The sequence below is a fragment of the Hyperoodon ampullatus genome, assembly GCF_949752795.1.
Source record: "Hyperoodon ampullatus genome assembly, chromosome: 11".
Classification (NCBI taxonomy): domain Eukaryota; kingdom Metazoa; phylum Chordata; class Mammalia; order Artiodactyla; family Ziphiidae; genus Hyperoodon; species Hyperoodon ampullatus.
This window is the reverse complement of record NC_136924.1, coordinates 84,713,357-84,737,108: the sequence shown is the minus strand read 5'-3', so window position 1 is coordinate 84,737,108 and position 23,752 is coordinate 84,713,357. Positions and strand designations below refer to the sequence as shown.

Sequence of the window (23,752 nt, the reverse complement as noted above, 5' to 3'; positions counted from 1 at the left end):
CTTATAATTTCAATATCAAGGAGGATCATGAAAATTAGAAATGTGCACTGCAAAGTTCTTTACCTGAACTTGTTACTTTATTATAGCATCTAAAAGCCAAGTGTTAAGTCTTTTCAAATTAAAATGGTTTTTACAAAGAATAAATGATTAAGCTATGTATTATGTTCACAAATGTGTTTGATTTGTTATCACTTGTTAAATCATTCATGTGATTTGAGGTCAGGACTTCACCATTTTGTATCCACCTATGATATATATAAAAATAACAAGATGAAAGCCATGGGACTAGCCTTTGCATCATCAAGCTCAGTATCTCTCTGTAGTGTGTTTCAGACCCTTAATTTCTTGGAAGTACAAATTTTAGTTAAACTTCATGAATTTATATTGGATCATCTTGAAGTCTCTGCATGTACTTTTCAAACGTAGTAAATTAGATTTTTTTATATGTTGTAACTAGATTGAAAATCTCTAAGTAACTCTTACAAGCAGATATATTACTCTTAAAATAGTAATCAAACTCTTAACTCGTAAGTAACTTAAAAGAGAAGTCAAAAAGAATATAGATGTTGGAACCAAGCACACTCGTGTTCAGATCCCTGCTTAATCACATATGGAAGTAGGTGGTATTAGACAATTCATTTTATCTCTTCATTAAGTGTTTATATTTGATCCTTTACCATCTGCACCAGAATCACCTAGAGTACTTGGGAAACATGTAGGTTTCTGGGCTCTATCCAAGACCATCTGAACAAGAATTTCTACTGATGGGCTTAGGACTCTGAATGTTTAACAGATTTCTAGGAAGTACTTATACTGTTGATAGTCTAGAACTTTTATTTGCTTTATTTGAAACTTAGGAGATGATATCTACTTCATATGGTTCCTGGCAAGATTTTAGATGATGCATGTAATGTAAATAGCACCAGACTGGGTGCTTAGCAGCTCTCAGTTGCAGCTATTATACCATGATAGGAGTTGGCAAACATTTCCTGTAAGGGGCTATGTAGTACATACTTTAGGCTTTTCGTCCCATGTTATAGTTTCTGTTTCCACTATTCAGATTTGTGTTGTGGCACAAACACAGCCATATACTGTTCATATAATTCATGAACAAATAGGTGTGACTGTGTTCCAATGAAACTTTGTTTACAGAAACAGGCACTGGGGTGGATTTGGCTTGAGAACACATTGTTTGCCAACCCCTATTATGTTTATAGGAGATGCATTATACAAAATGTATCTGATTTTGAAAAAGTGAAAATGGTTACTATCAGTATAAGCCAGAAGGATTTATGGCTCATTGGTATGCGGTGACAATTCAGATTATCTTTAAGTGCAATTTACAGATTCTATCTTAACTATAACTTGAGTGATTAAAGTTTAAAAATGTATATATGTATATGTGTATATACGTACTCATATATACACACACACAAAGACTGTGAGCACTCTGCAGTTTATAGGCATTTTCACCTGCGAATGTTACAGAACTGGTAGGCATCACAGAAGAAATACTGCTTCTACTTGTTTTCATCATGTCAGTTGACAGGACTCAGGAATATGGGAGAAGAGTAAGCTTCCTTTCTGAAGTTGATGGTAGCTGTCAAGATTTTTGAAAAGTTAGTCAGTGCCAGGAATTAGGTGGTTGGTAAAACAGCAGCCCATTCCTTGGCTTCAGTGAAATGACATCTTAAAAAGGTAAGAAAAGTATACTTAATGATATGATAGAATTTGTTATATAATAGTAAAACCAAAAGCAGTGGTTCTCGCTCCAGAATTGTAAGATAAGACTTATATCAGTCATCTTTTAAATTAATCAGCAATTAATTAAAAAGAATTTATACTAAGTAGAACAAATTTCAGTATTACTTATTGACTGACTTCAAATCTAATATTTTAATTTCAACTAATCCTTTAACTGCTGACATGTTAGAAGTAATTGCTAAAGCTTTTGAGTTTGTTGTCTCATGTCTTGATGCTCTGTCAGAATGTTTATTGGTGGCTGTTTTGTTTCTCCTTTTCCCCCATTCATAAAAGCTTCATAAAAAGCTCACTTGAAGACCTAATATGTAACTTAAAATGGCTGCCATTGATTATTTTCTCTGTCAGCAAATGCAAGAAGCTGATTCACAGCTATTTAAGGAAATACAAATGAGTGGAAGAAAAAGGAAGCTTTTCTGGGAATTACAGAGTAAGCCAGGTTTTTCTTTAGAGTTTTAAATAAAACAATATGAATAGAAAATGGGTGAGTCACCATTCTTAGTCACTTGATTGACTCTAAATCTTATCCACTTTATTATTATTCATGAAAGGCATTGATATGGTTATTTTATTGATATTTTAACAAGAGTTTTTTGTTTTATTTTAAAATTTAAATTTATTTTTTAATTTGCTAACCTATATTTTCCAGGGTGGAATTTTTATGAAGGATAATCTTAACCTTGTTTTAACTTGTAGTCTGGATCACTATTTAGTATAAAATAAAATAACCCTAAATCAGGTAATAAAAAACTTTAAATGGACTGTAAAAACCTGAACTGTCAAGGAAGAGCTACCTAAAATAGTTACTAGTTCAGTGTTTTTTCTTTACTCATACATTCACTCCCACTGTATGTTCAATCATATACTGGAATAAGAATGTTAGAAATGCCATATTTTGTTCCTCAGTATTTCATGCTTATCCCCCACTGCCACTTAAACATGTGTTATCATTGTGTCTGAGCGTTTTCTGCAAAACCGCCATTATTTCACTAGTATTTGAATACTTCCTGTGTGCTAGGATTTGCTCTGTGGATTGCATAAGGAAAAGTGGAAGGGACTTACTGCTTCTCCAGGAAGCCATGTGCCATGTAGTGGACGAGTCAGATCACAATACAGAAGTTTACATTCAGAATGAGTGCTGTGTGGTGAAGGTATACACGTCCAGGGTAAAGTTACTGGACGCTAGAGTAAGGGGTGAAGCGAAAGTTTCCCAGAACAGAATACTTCCTTTTTCTGTGTAATAGAGAACATTTTGCCAACATTAGTGTAATCATGGTTACTTTTTCTCTCCGTTCTCTTTCTGCCTTACATCACAGTGTAGAGCAAGTTGAGTGAGTTGGAAACATTTTCAGGTTCTCATATTGGTTATTTTGCTTTTCATCTTTATCCCTTTCTCTGTAACAACAATAAATAAAAGGAGTCCAAATGAATGTATCATGTGGATTATATAGCCTTAGTTAATAAGCTAATTTTTTTGGTTTTAAAGTACTTTAAATATTATTTAAACTGTACTGAAATTTGAACAATTTAACTCAGTGGAGTGTGGATTTCATTACTGTGAAGATACGTTAAGAAACGAAAAAAGAAAAATGTCACTTTTGAAAATTCAGATTATAGTTTTATTCAGTAATCTTATGCTTTACCCGCTGTGTGCTAGTCAGTGTGCTAATTATATACAGATAAAATAGTCTTAGCTCTTAAAGCAATGCTTTACTTTTTAGGGGTCAAGGATCCCTTGAAAATCTGGAAAATTGAGAATCCCCTCAGAATCTGCCTATATAAAATTTTGTGTAAAATTTTCGGGAGTATTCTCGTTTCCTTTCCACCCTTGAATCAATTAAAAATTCGTATCTTAAAGAATTAACAAGATAGTCATGCCATATGAGCTATTAATTATTATAGTGATGTGGATGTTCCTCTAAATACTTGGGAATTTTAGAATTCAGAAGTTAAATTTGTAGAAGAAAAAAGTTCAGTGCATTTTTTGGTAGGAAAGCATTTTCCAGTAATTTGATTTTTCTGGCACCCAAAATAAGGGAAGCAGGCCTCTTTAATTTTACTTTGTTGCAGAAGATTAAATTTAAGGTTGAGTTCCACTTTGTTTGCAGTTGTTTGAAAAGAATAGTTAATGCAGATTTAAAAAAATTTTTTTTCCTTTTAAGCTTTGTGTCTTGTAAAATGTGAGTTTGCCAAATTTTCTTCATCTGCTACAGATTAGGTATGCCATTGTTGCTGCCATGTGGCGGCGCACCCGTGCTTCTTAAACGCACTGACTGGAGGTTTATCGCATCACTTGTTCACATGCACGGAGCCTGGTAACAGCCTCATCTGTATCTTGTTAGCTTCATTTTCTTATTTTTAAAATTTCATTATTTATAAACTCAACATAGCATTTAAAAATAAAGGCTAGTTTTAATGAATTAATGCTACTACAAAAAGTCATTGCTAAAATTTTCATACTGAAACAGTTTTTAACTTTCGTTAAAATGATCTATGCTTTATTTAAATTGTATTTATAAGCAGGCATGTTTTACCTGCCATTTTATTTATGTTTGCCAAATTCTAAATATAATTTTGAAAATTGAAATTGAAGCTTTTGTTTATGTGGCAAAAGTAAGCTTCAGGACTGGGCTGTGTATTTTTATTGGCATGTAACAGTTAATATGAGCTCTACAAGAATTTGTGTTTACAAGAGCTAAAGCAATCAACAGCTGCAATTTAAAACATTGTTTATTAAAACTATTTGGTTGGCTCAGTAATGCAACTTGGTAAATCCTCTGGAATCCTGATTTCTTGAAGGCTGGGTGGTTAGGTATTTCCCAAATCGTGTTTAGTCTCTTATTCATCTTAATCTTTTTAAACTGTCTTTTTTTTTTTCCTCCTAAAAGTAATGTTTATTGCAAAGAATAAAGGAAGAAAGGTCACTTGTCTACCATCTGAAATGAAACTAGTAGAAACATTTTGTTTTGGTTTATTTCCATTCATCTTTTTTCCCCTATGCATTATGTTTGTTTTTTCTTTTTTCCTCTCCAGGCATAATATTTTAATAGTTTGGATCACTGTGTTTACTATTTTGTGTCTTTTTTCATATAACATTTGTAATTCTCCTGGTCATTTAATAATTTTTGAAAATGAAATTTTTATCATGGCTGCAAAGTATTTTGTCATGATGGTGGTCTTTACTCTCTCATTCCCAAGGGTACCTAGAAAAAAATTTTAAAATATGTTCTGACTTTTCATTTTGGAGCTTATTAGTAAAGTGATTTGGTTAAAGCTTGTTCTGTCTTCCCATTCTGCAGTTTAGTGAAGTGATTTGGTTAACTCTAAGACTTTCTGTGGAATAATTTTTGTGAATTCAGGAATTTAAACTGGTTGAGTTGCAGTGGTTTATGTGGTCACCAACTTTTAAAAACCTTATATTATTTTGTCAATATGCATATAGATTTTGGTAACTGGGCTTTTATACTTTGGTAATCTCACTTATTTTACTCTAGACTTGACTATTACTTATAAAAATTTTGAATTAAATATTAAATACAATTACATTAAATTTTTTGCTTTTGTCTAAAATACTCCACTTGCCATTACATTTTTCTGTCATATAATTCTCTTTTTCTGAGTTTGAATATGATCAACATACATCCCCAGATTAAACATATAAATCTGTATGACACATGACAGTTCAAAAGCTCTTTTATCTGGGAAAAGCCAGTGTGTATAAACCAGAAGTTTGTTTTGTTACCTCAGCTTGATGTTTTAAAAGACAATGTAACTAGACACATGCTCTGCATTTTCTCAATATCAGCAGCTTAGAAACTGTTCTTACAGCCATCTCTGTTCATGTATCCATTTTAACTGTTGAGCCCTGTTAGCCTTTGAGTTTGTGATCCCTTGATGTAGACAGTGACCCATTTTGATTTTTTTGTTTTAATGTTTCTCTCTGTCTCTCTTTCTCTCGTCTTTTAAAAAATAGGACCTATATCTCTGTTGAGCCAAACCCTCTCTAATACTCAGTACTCGAAAATGAAGTGTTCATAAGCAGGAGTTTGTCCCTTGGGCAGGCGGAACAGGATAGTCTTTGGAGAATTATAATGAAATACGCATATCTGTATCTGTATTTAGCACTAATTTAGAATAGGAATCTCTTTAGTTTATGTAAAAATTTCTCAAATTAAAAAAATATTTAAAAGCAACTATACCTTTGCTCTTTTTAAATGATAAAACAACCACCTTAAGGCTGCTCAAATATGCTATTGGAAACCTTAATTATGTAGCATTCCAGGAATATGTAAGAGTTTGATAGCAACTAACTTCTTAAATTAGGCATGTTGTTATGTTGATCAGCAAGTGTTACGTAAGTGCAGGGTTCTCAGAATTCAAGTCTTTGAAAGTCTGTATTTTATTTCCATATATAGATTAGCTTGTCAATTCACTGTTGGAGTATCATAGATTAATTTTTTGTTAAAGTTGCGTAGATTATTAAGTTTCCAAAGATAGTTTTCATTTCTAACCAAACTTGAATTTTTAAGTAACTGATGCCCCCATGTGGTTAAAGACATATTTTGCTTTTGTTTGAACTTGGAGAATGACTGTATTTTGACTTTTCTTTAGTGTAGTGGACACTAATGTTCACAAAGAAGCTGTTGACCCAGATAAATAATTTGAATTTTGTAAAGCTCATTGCCATAAAATTCACAGCCTTACCCTGTATTGTCTCAGAAGTGCATGTAACCAAGCACGTACAATGAGACAAAATATTGGAAGCTATTTAATTATAAATAGCATAGGGATTTTCTGATCCTATATGTGATTTCTTATGTTTCTGTTTTTGTGTCTCACATAGGTGATGTACAGTTCATTGATTATGAATATTCTGGATACAACTACCTGGCATATGACATTGGAAATCATTTCAATGAATTTGCAGGTAAAATCTAGAGGAAGATGTTCCTCTAATGGAGTAGCATGTATAATTTTAAAAGGATGCTTTTCGAATTATTTTTTCTTTTCTTTAAAGAAGATCAACTGGGGGTTTGAGCAACAATTTTTATTCCTGACCTTTTTGGTTTTTCTTTATTATTAGAGGAAAGAGATGATGACCTCTTCCTTAATTTCTTAAGGAAAATAATGATTGTGGCTTTTTCTGTGTGTGGCTTTTGTTAAGAATTGACATAGTTGCTTCGTAAATCTCATCTCATCTGATTTTTTCTACACAACAATAAGTTGGGTAATATTCCCAGTTTACAAATAAGTAAAGTAACTCACCAAGGTCACAGTAAAATGCAAAGAACTAAGATTTGAAACAAACTTTTTAATCATTTAAAAGCCTTTGCTGTTTCTATTGTGTACTTGGGCTTTTAGAATGTTGTTTAACTAAAGAGCGCAATAATTTTTTTTTTTTGTCATTGGCTATGAATAATTGAAAAGCTGGTCATTTTTACCCCTGAAAATAACCTTTTATTACCATCAAAGATAAAAGTTTAAGTTTTTTTATGTAAGGATAATTAATTTAAAATACATTTTATGGCTATATTTAGAAACATGAAATGCTCTAAAATAGTGAAGATTAGGGAATTCCCCTGAGTGGTTTATACCTAGCAGGAACTTTTCATTGCTGAATTTGTATTTTTATATATTTATGTATTCATGTATTTTCATATACTTCTAAGTTACCAGACTGGGTAAAGAGAGTTGGGGGAAAGTTTTAGTTTACATGTTTTCAGTTATTTCCCTCCACCAAGCCTCTATACATTGCCGTATCCCCACATACGTGTTGTACATAAATATCTATAGGAAGGGAAAGCAGTTGTGCATATAATGAGATATCACCATGTTAGTAATATGGATAGTCACTGCTGTGGATACAAAAGAGTGATCTTAATATGATTTTGTGTAGAAAAAAATTGAAAAAGTTAGGTAGAGTTTGGATGTGCAGATAGAAGAGAAAGAGAGGGCACTGCAGGAAGAAGGAAGAAATCTTCAAGATCAGTATACCTATTTCTGTAGGATATAAAATCCATGAAGGAGAATAGAGTGTCATAAGACCAGAGAAGTAAGTTTGGATCAACTTAGGAAGAACCTTGAATGCTAGGCAAAATACTATGAACTAGATTAGTATTTTTCAAACTATACATCATGAGATCAGGTACGTGGGGTAATTAAAGCAAGGAATGGAAAAGAAATAGAAAGTATCAGAATTGGAAGGTGTATTTAGGGTAAATATTGTTCTGTGAAACTTAATATCAGGTGTGTGTATAAGGTTTCAATATAAAAATATATTTCTTACTCTGTGAGAAATGATTAAAGAAGCTTTAGAGCCACAGTTCTAGGAAATGCTCTAGATATTAGTGTGTGTAAGAATCTCATAAGAATCTCCTGAGGTACTTATTAAAATCGAAGATTTGTGCCTTCTGATGCAGGTGGTTCAAGCTTCATACTTTGAGGAAAAATTGAGGTAATGAGAATTGATTATGGTGATCAACTGTATTGTTCATTAGAATTTAATTTGGAATACATTATGATTGGTTTATTATTCTAGTAAATGCTATTTCCTTAATAATATCTAGTATATCAGCCCAAAATGGAAACATTTAATAATTTTTTTCTGAAAAAATATGTAGATGGTAGGGATTATTAAAGTTAGCACAAGATGTGTAATGTGTTCTTAAAAATCTCAGTGTACTTTCTTTTATATTTTAGGTGTGAGTGATGTAGACTATAGTCTTTATCCAGATAGAGAACTGCAGGGCCAGTGGCTGCGTTCTTACCTTGAAGCGTACAAAGAATATAAGGGTTTTGGGTCTGAAGTTACTGAAAAGGAAGTAGAAATACTCTTCATTCAAGTCAATCAGTTTGCATTGGTAAGTTTAAATTTAAACAATTAATGAAAGATTCTTGATATAATGTTAAAAACTAAAAATTTTCATCATTTTTTAAACAGTTGCCCATTTTGAGTTTTGTTATTTGTTTAAAATAATGACAAAACGAGATTGTTTAAAATTCTCCCACTATAATGCTTTTGAGGACAAAAATTTTGTTTCATTCACTGCTATATCCCCAGCCTCTAGAACAACAGTGCCTAGCCACATGGTTAAGTGCTCAGTGAAATTATTTGTTTAATGAATGGATTCTAGTTAGAGTTAGGATTAATGTGTGAAGTAGTTTTTTTTAATATCTAATTCTCTTTCTTTATGTTATAAAAAACATAATCAAGGACAGACTTATGGGTAGTAAGGTTTTTCCACAATACATTTAATCATCACACGTTAACATGTTAACATATCATGTTAACATGATAAAAGTAGATTGGAAGGACTGGTAGAATTATGTTTTCATAACCACCAGTATTTTGTCTTACTGACCTTCTTTTGATAAGCAGTTATTTCCTGCCTCTTTGATATTGTAATGCTTTATTATTTTCAAGACCCACTTCTCTTTACTCTAAATGCATTTAAGTTTTCAAATTTTAGTTCATTTAAATTACCTTTTGAGAATGATGTGATGCCATTAGAATGAGCTTTCAGCTAAGGTGTTGAGACTAATTAAATTGAATACTGGGTTGAAGTTATTTTAGCTACTACTTCTTTTTAGTTTTAATATAATTCTCTGCAGTTGACATGGGGAATATTTGCTATGTAGTCTTCACAAATAGACCCTATTGGTGGCTCACAGGTGTACTGTTTCCATAGTCTTAAGAGCAGCATTCCCCCAGAGCCATATAGAATACATCTTAAGTAAGAGGGTGTGCTGAAATGTGACTTCTTTACCTGCTGTTTAGATGTCTATTTTGAGTAGAACTGTTGGTTAAATTAATGGCATGCTCTCCAGTTGGTCCTAGGATGCCTGCTGTTTCTATTTATTCTATTTATTCTATTTAAGCATGGTCTTAAAGTAGAGAATATAGGGTTTTCTTAACAATGACATAATTGCTAAATCCAGTTAAAACTCTTCAGTCTTTATCTTACTTGATCTGTCCATAGCATTTGACATTATTTTCCATTGATTCCAATTTTTCCTTTCATTAATTTTTGTGGTCCCATTCTTCTTTGGTTTTCCTCTTTTGTGCCCTCCTGCTTGTCTCCTTCTCTGGCTCCTCTTTCTTCTTACTCTTCCTCCAACCCTCTTACATGCTAGTGTTTCCTTGTGTTTAGATTTTGGGCCTCCCTCCTTTCATTTTATGTACTTTATTTTTTTTTGGCCATGCCACACGGTTTGTGGGATCTTAGTTCCCTGACCAGGGATTGAACCCAGACCCTCAGCAGTGAGAGCATGGAGTCCTAACCACTGGACTGCTGGGGAGTTCCCCACTTTATATACTTTTATTGGGTGATCTAGTCCCATGGCTTTTATTGCCCTTTCTGTTAATGATCCCACTGACAGGCTCCAGATCAGTACTGACTGTATGTATCCAGGGTCCCATTAGTATTTGACCACAAGGTGTCCAAACTTGAATTTTATTTTCTGCATCCTATCCTCTGTCCCATTCTTTATTCTTTATTGTACTATCTTGACTTAATTAAAATGCTGTCCATTCTGTTGCTGTATTCTGAAACCAGGAAAGAAGGAATTTTTTTTCATGTGTTCCTCTTCTTCTCACATTTTTTCTATTTTCAGGTTCTATTCTAAAATTCTGTCAGTTCCAACCCTTTCTCCTTAATTGCATGACCTTTGATTAAGGCCTTTGTCTCTCACCTATGTTAGTCTTTACTGGTCTCTTTACCTCCAGGTTTTTTCTGTCTGTAATTCACACTGTATATTTTAAAAGTGCTCTTTCTAATAACTAGAATCTAATTTATGAATCTGATTATGTCACTTTCCTACTTTATGACTCCCCATGACTTACAGAATGAAATCCAAATGATAGCATCTACAAATTGTCTTATTTCCCACTAAATTTCTCACCTCCCACCTCCTCTCTGGCAGAGTCATCTTGTTTTCTAAACAGTCCAGGGTGTTCTAAGCCTGTATGCTTTTGTATACATTATTCCTTTCTACCTAGAATGCCCTTTTCCCGGTATTCTCTGGCAAGTTCCTCTTGTTCCTTATGGATGTGTCTTAAATACTGTTTCCTCCTCTTTCCTTGATCACTTGTCATGAAGAAGACAGCACATACATACATTATAAAGCTGTTTTGATAAGGGAGGAAAAGAAGTTTGAATAAGATCGAGGTGTAGCTGTTCTAAATAAATAAATGTTTGGTAAATGTTTATTGTTTGGTAAATAAATGTTTGGTAATGTTCTAAATAAATAAATGTTCGGTAAATGGTATGATCAGACTTCTCAATATTAAAAGATTTCACTTCTAATTAATTGTTTACTATAATTAATTAATGTTGAGGAGATGACAAACAAAAGTAGGTATTTGCATTACAAAACCAAATAGGGAATACAGGGGTTTTTTAAGCTTTGAGGAGCTTTTAGACACATTGTTGGCAGACTTCAGATTCTTTCTAAGTAAAATATTAAAGTTATATTGAGGTTTTCAGGAAACACTTTGAGGATTCATTTTAGTTATTTGTTCACCATATAAAGCTTTTAATTTTTCTTTGCAACAGATGTGGGTAGCCTAAGAATTAAAATACTCTTTGATAGAGAGACTTACATATCCATAACTTCCAAATCTGAGAGAAGTAGTATTAGTAAATCATAGAATCACAGATTATTATATTATTTGTACTTAAATATTCTCTCTTTGCCATTTTTGGGAATGCAAAATGACAAATGGGCTATTTCCTCACTTCCCCTTTTATCCTTTTATGAGTCTAATATTACATATAAATTTTTAATTTTTCACCCTATAAAAGGTGTTACCTACCAAAAAAGTGAAGTTTTATGTATAATGCTTCTCTAGTTTAGAATCATTTAGTTATTTTCCATTACTATATGAATAAAAATTGAGAAATAAATTTGCCAGCACTGCTTGAAATGGTGAGGAGAGCTGTTTTGATGTTATTTTTAGGTGTAGAATGTCCCCTGATTTTAGTCTTTTCTACTACCGAACCCACCTAATAGGAAGAGATTATGATACCATTTGCAGATGATTTTTATATCATTAGAATATGCTGAGGTGATTAAGACTAGTGGTTCTCAAACTTTTTGGTGTCAGTACCTTACTTTACGCTTCAAAAACTTATTTGAAGACCTCTACAAGATTTTGTTTATATGGTTTAATTATCAGTATTTACCATCTTGGAAATTAAAACAAATTCAAAATATTTATTAAATACCTGTTTTTTTAAAAAGCTCATGTTAACATAAACAGCATTTTAAAAATGAAAAATAGCTATTTTCCAAATCAAAAAACACTTCAGTGAGAGGATGACATAATTTTATACTTTTGCAAACCTCTGTAATGTCTGGCATAACAAAAGCTGTATTCTCATATTTGCTTCTGCATTTCATCTCTTACAATGTATTGTTTTGCTTGAAGTATATGAAGATTGTCCTGTTTCACACACATAGGGTTGTTGGAAAGGAGGAGTGTTTTGCCTTTTCAGAGAATTGTGGATATTCTTTTTTGATGCTTCACCAAAACTCAGCAAGTGATAGTTTCTTAAAGGTTAATTGTAATGTTCAATCTGAACACATAAGTTAACTTTTGTATTCTATTACATTAAACTCCATCAGTTTATCTTGCACTTTGAATGGTTCTTTTACCAATGCGTGATTTTGTAATTTGAATGTCATTCATTAGTTATTTGGAAAATATGGATTTATTGAGCTTTATAGATCTTCTAAAAGTTGATACATCTCATTATGTGATATTTAAAAAATCACATTTATTGATATCACCACCAGTATCAGAAAAGTTTTAGGTACTTTATTGAGAAGCTGATAAGCTCACAGAGTTGAATACAGATTTTCCAAAGTTCTAATTTTAGGTTGAATAGTCAAAGTCTGTCATTGGCAACAAATACTGTCAGTTATTCTCATTGAAATGACAAGTTCTCTTTTTTATATTTGAGAAGTGTCTGCCAAATACCCAAGTCTAATAACTCTAGTTCATATGTCAGTTGTTTTTCAAGTAAAAATGATGTTCCATTAAAAATGTGCAAGTTTAGGTCACAACTCAGTCATATGTGGTTTTCCTTGAGACAGCCTTCATGCTTTGGGTATGCATCAGACATGCTTTATGTGTACTTCCTATATCAGCCCACAGAATATCATGTACTCAAGGGTGGAGATTTAATAAAATTAATAGTTAAAGGACTTTAACTATTAAAGGACATTCTTTAGTGAGACTGGATTTGTACTGTGAGTGTGTGGTGGTGGTGAAGAATAAGACTACTATACTAATTCAATTTGGTACCACTGCCTTGACTTATGTTAAGGTACCAGGAGCTTCACCCAGTATTGCTTTTTCATCATTGCAAATGTAAACATAGTCGAAAAGACAAGTAACGTATTAGTATTATTATGAAAATAGTTTTGGGCCTCAGAGTCTTCCATGGATTCACGGACCACTTTGAGAACCACTGATTTAGACTTTCAAAAGAAGGAAGGCATCTCATCTCATAAATCACTTTTCAATACGTGAGACACTTCCTCAGACGGAAAAAAAAAAACATTTAAAAAAATCTTCATCATTTTTGTCATTCTGGTTTCATATAATTATAATAATTAACGTTTTATTGAATGTTTGTTGTATGCCAGCTGCTCCGATGTGGTTTTTTTTTCACACGCCAATCAGTTCTCTAGTTCTCAGCAGGCAGTGATTGGGTGTCTTACAAATTTAACTCAGGTCTGACACTATCTACCTGGAGATAGTGTCAGATTCCATAGGTTAAAGGTTCAGTCCCACAAGACTGCCCCCTCGCCCCTTTAGATGCCACTCTCAAGTCCACTGGCTTTAAATGGGAGGCTTCCACAACTCCCTCCTTGGGGCCTATTAATTTGCTAGAGTGGCTCACAGAACTCAAAGGAATGTTTACATTTGTTTACCAGTTTATCATAAAGGATATTATAAGGATACAGAAGAACAGTTGGATGAAGAGGTACAGTACAGTGAGGTCTGGAAGTGTCCTGGGTGTGGGAACTGACGTTCCTGTGGAGTTTCGGGTGTACCACCCTCCCAGCATGTGCGTAGGTTCTGGTTCACGAAATATGGAAGCTCTCCAAACCCCTTCCTTTTAGGTTTTAGTGGATGCTTCATTACCAAAGCAAGATTGATTAAATCATTGGCCATCTCAGTTTTCAGTCCCTCTTCCCTCCGTGGAAGTCTGGAGGTGGTGGGGCGGAAAGTTCCAACCTTCTAATCACATGGTTACTTCCCCTGACAACCAGCCCTCAAGCTTAGGGGCTTTCCAAAAGACACCTCATTAACATGTGGTTGAAAGGGGCTTGTTAAGAATAACGAAGACATTCCTTTCACATTTATGGCTGTGGAACTATTTCAGGAACCAATGACAAAAGACCAAATATTAGAACAAAAGATGCTCCCAGTTGCTCTATGCTTAGGAAAGTCCAAGGAGCTATGAGCCAGGAACAGTGAATGAAGATCAAATGTCTGTATCTTATTATAAATTATAATATCTCACTTGCATTTTACAGATGAGGGAACAAACGTACAGAGGGGTTAATTAAGTTGCTTACAACCACACACCTAGTAATTTTTTTCTAGTTTTAGTATTTCTAGTTAGAACAGAGTATTTCTTGGGAAGTGAAGTCTTAGTGTTATCAGAAACTTTTTTTTTTTAGATTATCAAATATTTAACTCTGTATAATGCAGTGTTGTGTAGTCCCAGCCTAGAAAAGCTAAGGAGTACAATGCAATGGTAAAACTTAGTAGAATCTGACCACTATAGAAAGATATGAAAATTAAAGCTGGATATATAGTAAGGTATGAGGTATAAGGTATTTTCCAGTAGGGAAAAATATAGATCAATCCATTTTCAAGATATGAGAACAGATGGTCTAAATATTTGGATGTGGATTATAGCTAATCAAAAAATGCATAGGTAGAGATAAATGTAAGCTAAATATCTATCTATGTAAATGTTAAAAAAGTACACATGCAACTATTTTATTTTTGCTTGTATGTACAATATAATTTATACCAATATTCTGTTTAATGCTTTCAAAGAGAAAGCCAATTGGAAGGCTCATAAATACGTAGCAGAAAAAACTGAAACAGAACAAAATAGGTTTTCTAATAAGATGTAATAAGTAGGGATATAAAAAGAATGATGACTAAAAAAGTAAAATACCAAGTGCTTTAAAAATCTGTCATTAACCAAGATAAACTGAAGACAGTAAAGTAGACAGAAACTAATGGGAAAAAGCAAGCTGGAGATAAGTATTCCTAAGTCATCAGAATGAAAGAAATGCATCTGAACCACAAAAGGCATAAAAACTAGGAGCCAGCATATGCTTGGCAATCTTTTCTGTGTAGCTTTACTGAACTGACCAAAACACTGCCCGTTTTTTTTTTTTATTGTACATAATTTTTTATTGAATGAAAGATTTTAAAAATTTTGTAGTGCTTTACAATTTCCAGAAGTTTCATACACGTGACTTCATATAACCCCATGATAACCATTTTTTCCCCCACCCCTATATTGCCCACCCCCACAAGTGGTAACCACTAGTTTGTTCTTTTTATCTGTGAGTCTGCTTTTTTTTAAAATTTAATTTATTATTTTATACAGCAGGTTCTTGTTAGTTATCCATTTTATACACATCAGTATATACATGTCAATCCCAATTGCCCAATTCATCACACCACCATCCCCTCTCCCCGTGCCGCTTTCCCCGCTTGCTATCCATACGTTTGTTCTCTACATCTGTGTCTCAGCTTCTGCCCTGCAAACCGGTTCATCTGTACCATTTTTCTAGGTTCCACATATATGCGTTAATATACGATATTTGTTTTTCTCTTTCTGACTTACTTCACTCTGTATGACAGTCTCTAGATCCATCCACGTCTTAACAAATGACTCAATTTCGTTCCTCTTTATGGCTGAGTAATATTCCATTGTATATATGTACCACAACTTCTTTATCCATTCGTCTGTCAGTGGGCATTTAGGTTGCTTCCCTGACCTGGCTATTGTAAATAATGCTGCAATGAACATTGGGGTGCATATGTCTTTTTGAATTGTGGTTTTCTCTGGGTATATGCCCAGTAATGGGATTGCTGGATCATATGGTAATTCTATTTTTAGCTTTTTAAGGAACCTCCATACTGTTCTCCATAGTGGCTGTATCAATTTACATTCCCACCAACAGTGCAAGAGGGTTCCCTTTTCTCCACACCCTCTCCAGCATTTGTTGTTTGTAGATTTTCTGATAATGCCCGTTCTAACTGGTGTGAGGTGATACCTCATTGTAGTTTTGATTTGCATTTCTCTAATAATTAGTGATGTTGAGCAGCTTTTCATGTGCTTCTTGGCCATCTGTATATCTTCTTTGGAGAAATGTCTATTTAGGCCTTCTGCCCATTTTTGGATTGGGTTGTTTGTTTCTTTAATATTGAGCTGAATGAGCTATTTATGTATTTTGGAGCTTAATCCTTTGTCCGTTGATTCATTTGCAAATATTTTCTCCCATTCTGAAGGTTGTCTTTTGGTCTTATTTATGGTTTCCTTTGGTGTGCAAAAGCTTTGAAGTTTCATTACGTCCCATTTGTTTATTTTTGTTTTTATTTCCATTACTCTAGGAGGTGGATCAAAAAAGATCTTGCTGTGATTTATGTCAAACAGTGTTCTTCCTATGTTTTCCTCTAAGAGTTTTATAGTCTCCGGTCTTACATTTAGGTCTCTAGTCTATTTTGAGTTTATTTTTGTGTATGGTGTCAGGGAGTGTTTAATTTCATTCTTTTACATGTAGGGGTCCAGTTTTCCCAGCACCACTTAATTGAAGAGACTGTCTTTTCTCCGTCGTATATCCTTGCCTCCTTTGTCATAGATTAGTTGACCATAGGTGCGTGGGTTTATCTCTGGGCTTTCTATCTTGTTCCATTGATATGTGTTTCTGTTTTTATGCCAGTACCATATTGCCTTGATTACTGTAACTTTGTAGTATAGTCTGAAGTCGGGGAGTCTGATTCATCCAGCTCCATTGTTTTCCCTCAAGACTGCTTTGGCTATTTGGGGTCCTTTGTGTCTCCATACAAATTTAAAGATGCTTTTTTCTAGTTCCGTAAAAAATGCCATTGGTAATTTGATAGGGATTGCATTGAATCTGTTGATTGCTTTGGGTAGTATAGTCATTTTCACAATATTGATTCTTCCAGTCCAAGAACATGGTATATTTCTCCACCTGTTGGTATCATCTTTAATTTCTTTCATCAGTGTCTTATAGTATTCTGCATACAGGTCTTTTGTCTCCCTAGGTAGGTTTATTCCTAGGTATTTTATTCTTTTCGTTGCAGTGGTAAATGGGAGTGTTTCCTTAATTTCTCTTTCAGATTTTTCATCATTAGTGTATAGGAATGCAAGAGATTTCTGTGCATTAATTTTGTATCCTGCAGCTTTACCAAATTCATTGATTAGCTCTAGTAGTTTTCTGGTGGCATTTTTAGGATTCTCTGTGTATAGTATCATGTCATCTGCAAACAGTGACAGTTTTACTTCTTCTTTTCCAATTTGTATCCCTTTTATTTCTTTTTCTTCTCTGATTGCCGTTGCTAGGACTTCCAAAACTATGTTGAATAATAGTGGCGAGAGTGGACATCCTTGTCTTGTTCCTGATCTTAGAGGAAACGCTTTCAGTTTTTCACCGTTGAGAATGATGTTTGCTGTGGGTTTGTCGTATATGGCCTTTATTATGTTGAGGTAGGTTCCCTCTGTGCCCACTTTCTGGTGAGTTTTTATCATTAATGGGTGTCGAATTATGTCAAAAGCTTTTTCTGCATTTATTGAGATGATCATTTGGTTTTTAATCTTCAATTTGTAAATATGCTATATCACATCGATTGATTTGCGTATATTGAAGAATCCTTGCCTTCCTGGGATAAATCCCACTTGATCATGGTGTATGATTCTTTTAATGTGTTGTTGGATTCTGTTTGCTAGTTTTTTGCTGAGGATTTTTGCATCTATATTCATCAGTGATATTGGTCTGTAATTTTCTTTTTTTTGTAGTATCTTTGTCTGGTTTTGGTATCAGGGTGATGGTGGTCTCATAGAATAAGTTTGGGAGTGTTACTCCCTCTGCAATTTTTTGGAAGAGTTTGAGAAGGATGGGTGTTAGCTCTTCTTTAAATGTTTGATAGAATTCACCTGTGAAGCCATCCGGTCCTGGACTTTGTTTATTGGAAGATTTTTAATCATAGTTTCAATTTCATTACTTGTGATTGGTCTGTTCATGTTTTCTGTTTCTTCCTGGTTCAATCTTGGAAGGTTATACCTTTCTAAGAATTCATCCATTTCTTCCAGGTTGTCCATTTTATTGGCATAGAGGTGCTTGTAATACTCTCTTAGGATGCTTTGTATTTCTGCAGTGTCTGTTGTAACTTCTTTTTCATTTCTAATTTTATTTTATTTTATTTATTATTATTATTATTTTTACATCTTTATTGGAGTATAACTGCTTTACAGTGGTGTGTTAGTTTCTGCTTTATAACAAAGTGAATCAGTTATACATATATTCCCATATCTCTTCCCTCTTGCGTCTCCCTCCCTCCCACCCTCCCTATCCCACCCCTCTAGGTGGTCACAAAGCACCGAGCTGATCTCCCTGTGCTATGCAGCTGCTTCCCACTAGCTAGCTATTTTACATTTGGTAGTGTATATATGTCCATGCCACTCTCTCACTTTGTCACAGCTTACCCTTCCCCTCCCCATATCCTCAAGTTCATTCTCTAGTAGGTCTGTGTCTTTATTCCTGTCTTACCCCTAGGTTCTTCATGACATTTTTTTTTCTTAAATTCCATATATATGTGTTAGCATACAGTATTTGTTTTTCTCTTTCTGACTTACTTCACTCTGTATGACAGACTCTAGGTCCATCCACCTCATTACAAATAGCTCAATTTCGTTTCTTTTTATGGCTGAGTAATATTCCATTGTATATATGTGCCACATCTTCTTTATCCATTCATCTGATGATGGACACTTAGGTTGTTTCCATCTCCTGCCTATTGTAAATAGAGCTGCAATTAACATTTTGATACATGACTCTTTTTGAATTATGGTTTTCTCAGGGTATATGCCCAGTAGTGGGATTGCTGGGTCATATGGTAGTTCTATTTGCAGTTTTTTAAGGAACCTCCATACTGTTCTCCATAGTGGCTGTATCAATTCACATTCTCACCAGCAGTGCAAGAGTGTTCCCTTTTCTCCACACCCTCTCCAGCATTTATTGTTTCTAGATTTTTTGATGATGGCCATTCTGATTGGTGTGAGATGATATCTCATTGTAGTTTTGATTTGCATTTCTCTAATGATTAATGATGTTGAGCATTCTTTCATGTGTTTGTTGGCAGTCTGTATCATTTCTAATTTTATTGATTTGAGTCCTCTCCCTCTTTTTCTTGATGAGTCTGGCTAATGGTTTATCAATTTTGCTTATCTTCTCAAAGAACCAGCTTTTAGTTTTATTGATCTTTGCTGTTGTTTTCTTTGTTTGTATTTCATTTATTTCTGCTCTGATCTTTATGTTTTCTTTCCTTCTGCTAACTTTGGGGTTATTTTGTTCTTCTTTCTCTAGTTCCTTTAGGTGTAAGGTTAGATTGTTTACTTGAGGTTTTTCTTGTTTCTTGAGGTAGGCTTGTATAGCTATAAACTTCCCTCTTAGAACTGCTTTTGTTGCGTCCCATAGGTTTTGGATCGTCGTGTTTTCATTGTCATTTGTCTCTAGGTATTTTTTGATTTCCTCTTTGATTTCTTCAGTGATCTCTTGGTTATTTAGTACCGTATTGTTTAGCCTCCATGTGTTTGTGTTTTTTACATTTTTTTTCCCGTAATTCATTTCTAATCTCATAGCCTTATGGTCAGAAAAGATGCTTGAGATGATTTCAATTTTCTTAAATTTACTGAGGCTTGATTTATGACCGAAGCTGTGATCTATCCTGGAGAGTGTTGTGTGCGCACTGGAGAAGAAAGTGTAATCTGCTGTTTTTGTGTGGAATGTCCTATAAATATCAATTAAATGTATCTGGTCTATTGTGTCATTTAAAGCTTCTGTTTCCTTATTTATTTTCATTTTGGATGATGTGTCCATTGGTGTAAGTGAGGTGTTAAAGTCCCCCACTATTATTGTGTTACTGTTGATTTCCTCTTTTAGAGCTGTTAGCAGTTGCCTTATGTATTGAGGTGCTCCTACATTGGGTGCATATATATTTATAATTGTTATATCTTCTTCTTGGATTGATCCCTTGATCATTATGTGGTGTCCTTCCTTGTCTCCTGTAACATTCTTTATTTTAACGTCTATTTTATCTGATGTGAGTATTGCCATTGCTACTCCAGCTTTCTTTTGATTTCCATTTGCATGGAATATCTTTTTCCATCCCCTCACTTTCAGTCTGAGTGTGTCCCTAGATCTGAAGTGGGTCTCTTGTAGACAGCATATATATGGGTCTTGTTTTTGTATTCATTCAGCAAGACTGTGTCTTTTGGTTGGAGCATTTAATCCATTTATGTTTAAGGTAATTATTGATATGTATGTTCCTATGCCCATTTTCTTAATGGTTTTGGGTTTGTTTTTTAGGTCCTTTTCTTCTCTTGTGTTTCCCACTTAGAGAAGTTCCTTTAGCATTTGTTGTAGAGCTGGCTTGGTGGTGCTGAATTCTCTTAGCTTTTGCTTTTCTGTAAAGCTTTTGATTTCTCCATGGAATCTGAATGAGATCCTTGCCGGGTAGCGTAATCTTGGTTGTAGGCTCTTCCCTTTTATCCCTTTAAGTATATCATGCCACTCCCTTCTGGCTTGTAGAGTTTCTGCTGAGAAATCAGCTGTTAACCTTATGGGAGTTCCCTTGTATGTTATTTGTCATTTTTCCCTTGCTGCTTTCAATAATTTTCTTTGTCTTTAATTTTTGCCAATTTGATTACTGTGTGTCTTGGTGGGTTTCTCCTTGGGTTTATCCTGTATGCGACTCTCTGCACTTCCTGGACTTGGATGGCTATTTCCTTTCCCATGTTAGGGAAGTTTTCGACTATAACCTCTCGAAATATTTTCTCTGGTCCTGTCTCTCTCTCTTCTCCTTCTGGGACCCCTATAATGTGAATGTTGTTGCGTTTAATGTTGTCCCAGGGATCTCTTAGGCTTTCTTCCTTTCTTTTCATTCTTTTTTCTTTATTCTGTTCCACAGCAGTGAATTCCAGCATTCTGTCTTCCAGGTCGCTTATCCGTTCTTCTGCCTCAGTTATTCTGCTATTGATTCCTTCCAGTGCAGTTTTCATTTCAGTTATTGTATTGTTCGTCTCTGTTTGTTTGTTCTTTAATTCTTCTCGGTCTTTGTTAAACATTTCTTGCATCTTCTCAATCTTTGCCTCCATTCTTTTTCTGAGGTCCTGGATCATCTTCACTATCATTATTCTGAATTCTTTTTCTGAAAGGTTGCCTATCTCCACTTCATTTAGTTGTTTTTCTGGAGTTTTATCTTGTTCCTTCATCTGGTACATAGCCCTGTGCCTTTTCATCTTGTCTGTCTTTCTGTGAATGTGGTTTTTGTTCCATAGGCTGCAGGATTGTAGTTCTTCTTTCTTCTGCTGTCTACCCTCTGGTGGATGAGGCTATCTAAGAGGCTTGTGTAAGTCTGATTGGAGGTACTGGTGGTGGGTAGAGCTGACTATTGCTCTGGTGGGCAGAGCTCAGTAAAACTTTAATCTGCTTGACTGCTGATGGGTGGGGCTGAGTTCCCTCCCTGTTGGTTGTTTGGCCTGAGGCAACGCAACACTGGAGCCTACCTGGGCTCTTTGGTGGGGCTTATGACAGACTCTGGGAGGGCTCACGCCAAGAAGTTCTTCCAGAACTTCTGCTGTCATTGTCCCCATCCCCACAGTGAAACAGAGCCACCCCCCGCCTCTGCAGGAGACCCTCCAACACTAGCAGGTAGGTCTGGTTCAGTCTCCTATGGCGTCACTGCTCCTTCCCCTGGGTTGTGATGCGCACACTACTTTGTGTGTGCCCTCCAAGAGTGGAGTCTCTGTTTCCCCCGGCCCTGTGGAAGTCCTGCAGTCAAATCCCTCTAGCCCTCAAAGTCTGATTCTCTAGGAATTCCTCCTCCCATTGCCGGACCCCCAGGTTGGGAAGCCTGACGTGGGGCTCAGATCCTTCACGCCAGTGGGTGGACTTCTGTGGTATAAGTGTTCTCCAGTCTGTGAGTCACCCACGCAGCAGTTATGGGATTTGATTTTACTGTGATTGCGCCCCTCCTATCGTCTCATTGTGGCTTCTCCTTTGTCTTTGGATGTGGGGTATCTTTTTTGGTGAGTTCCAGTTTCTTCCTGTCAATGATTGTCCAGCAGCTAGTTGTGATTCTGGTGTTCTCACAAGAGGGAGTGAGAACATGTCATTCTACTGCGCCATCTTGGTTCCTCCCTCAGAATCTTAAAATATCGTGTTTAAAGGAAAATAGATTGTAAAGCACACATACAAAATTATTGTGTAGCTCCTAATTATCCAGTCATCTGTTTACTCTTTAAGTCCTAAGACTCATTTTTCTCCAACATAAGTCAAGTTGTGTAACTTTATATCATCATTGATTGCGCAGAATTGTTGGGTCAATAAAAATTGATTTAAGAAATTTGTCACCCCCTGAACATCTTCAGGTTTCAGTATACGTTTTATTTTTGAGATTTAAATTTTCCTTTTTGTATATATTTTAAGAAACAAAATCCTTTGATAATGTATTTTATAGGAAATCCTGTTAGCAATTATGACCCATTAAAAACACTTAACTAACAACATGTATCAGTGCTGATGCTGAACTCTGCCCACACAAAGCAGGGTACGGGAACTGGGCTCTGTTTCTTTTTTAGTGATTATAATTTATTATAACCTCTTTTGTGGACAAAAGTGGTCTGTAGCAATCCAGATAACTGTACACTTCAGTATTACCTGTGTTTTAGATACTTTGTGTTAAAAAAGCATCAAGAAAGTATTGTTCATGGAGTTGATGAAAAAGGAAAAAACTTACAATTTAATATTTGTTTTACAAAGAAATGCATTATCATAATTCTTGATTTTTCTTCCCTTTTTTTAGGCTTCACATTTCTTTTGGGGATTGTGGGCTTTGATTCAAGCCAAATACTCCACTATTGAGTTTGATTTCCTTGGGTAAGTTTAATTTTACTGTATGCATTACATTTGTCTCTACTCTTTTGGGATTTACATTTAGAATTTATAGGGGACATTGTAGTTATTATTTTTAGTCAAATGTTGCAGAGTTTGCATACATTTAATAATTGGTCTGCAAGGAAATCTGGTATAATCTGTTAAATGATTTCAGTATTAGAAAAGTGTCCAGTAGGTGGTGCAATAAACTAAAAATATGTCCCTTGAAAATTTAAAAACTTAAAAAAAATCAGTTTAGAACGGGTGGGTGGAAATAAACGGAGGATTAAGGTTTTTAGCTGTAATTATGTTGTTACTCTGTTTTCTCAATAGGTATGCAATTGTTCGTTTTAACCAATACTTTAAGATGAAGCCTGAGGTTACTGCATTAAAGGTGCCTGAGTAAAGAAGACATTTAATTATTCTTAAGTAGCTGAACAATGCTTGTGGATATTTTAATAAATTCCAAAAAGCCAGTATATGTTAAAATTCTTTTAATTTGGTTATCTTGCTTTACAAGTTATGCTTCTAAGCAACCAATTTATTTTTTAAATAGTCTGAATGATGTTAAGAGATACACCTACTGCTCTCAGTATGTGGTGGGTTAGAAGTTTGTTAAATCAGCAAAAAGGTATAAAGATGTCAGTTTAATCCTTTGATAATTTAATCTATGTTATATGTGAATTATTTATTATAAATTTAACATGAATTCTGTGACTGTTTTCATCTGTTTCATCTGTTTGTTGAGTGTAAGCAACAAAAATTTTCCAGA

The 23,752-nt window shown here is 34.6% G+C and overlaps 1 protein-coding gene across 1 annotated transcript in view; it reads left to right on the top strand.

The window, feature by feature from the left end:
- Positions 1 to 23,386, top strand: part of ETNK1 (ethanolamine kinase 1) — a gene marked incomplete at both ends in the record, with an annotated part of 67,328 nt that extends 43,942 nt beyond the window's left edge. Inside the window, 4 exons of the mRNA XM_079714278.1 lie at positions 6,605 to 6,688; positions 8,461 to 8,621; positions 22,910 to 22,983; positions 23,314 to 23,386. Of these exons, the coding sequence (XP_079570404.1) occupies positions 6,605 to 6,688; positions 8,461 to 8,621; positions 22,910 to 22,983; positions 23,314 to 23,386 (392 nt within the window). The remainder of the gene's footprint in view (positions 1 to 6,604; positions 6,689 to 8,460; positions 8,622 to 22,909; positions 22,984 to 23,313) is intronic.
- Between the last annotated feature and the right edge of the window lie 366 nt (positions 23,387 to 23,752).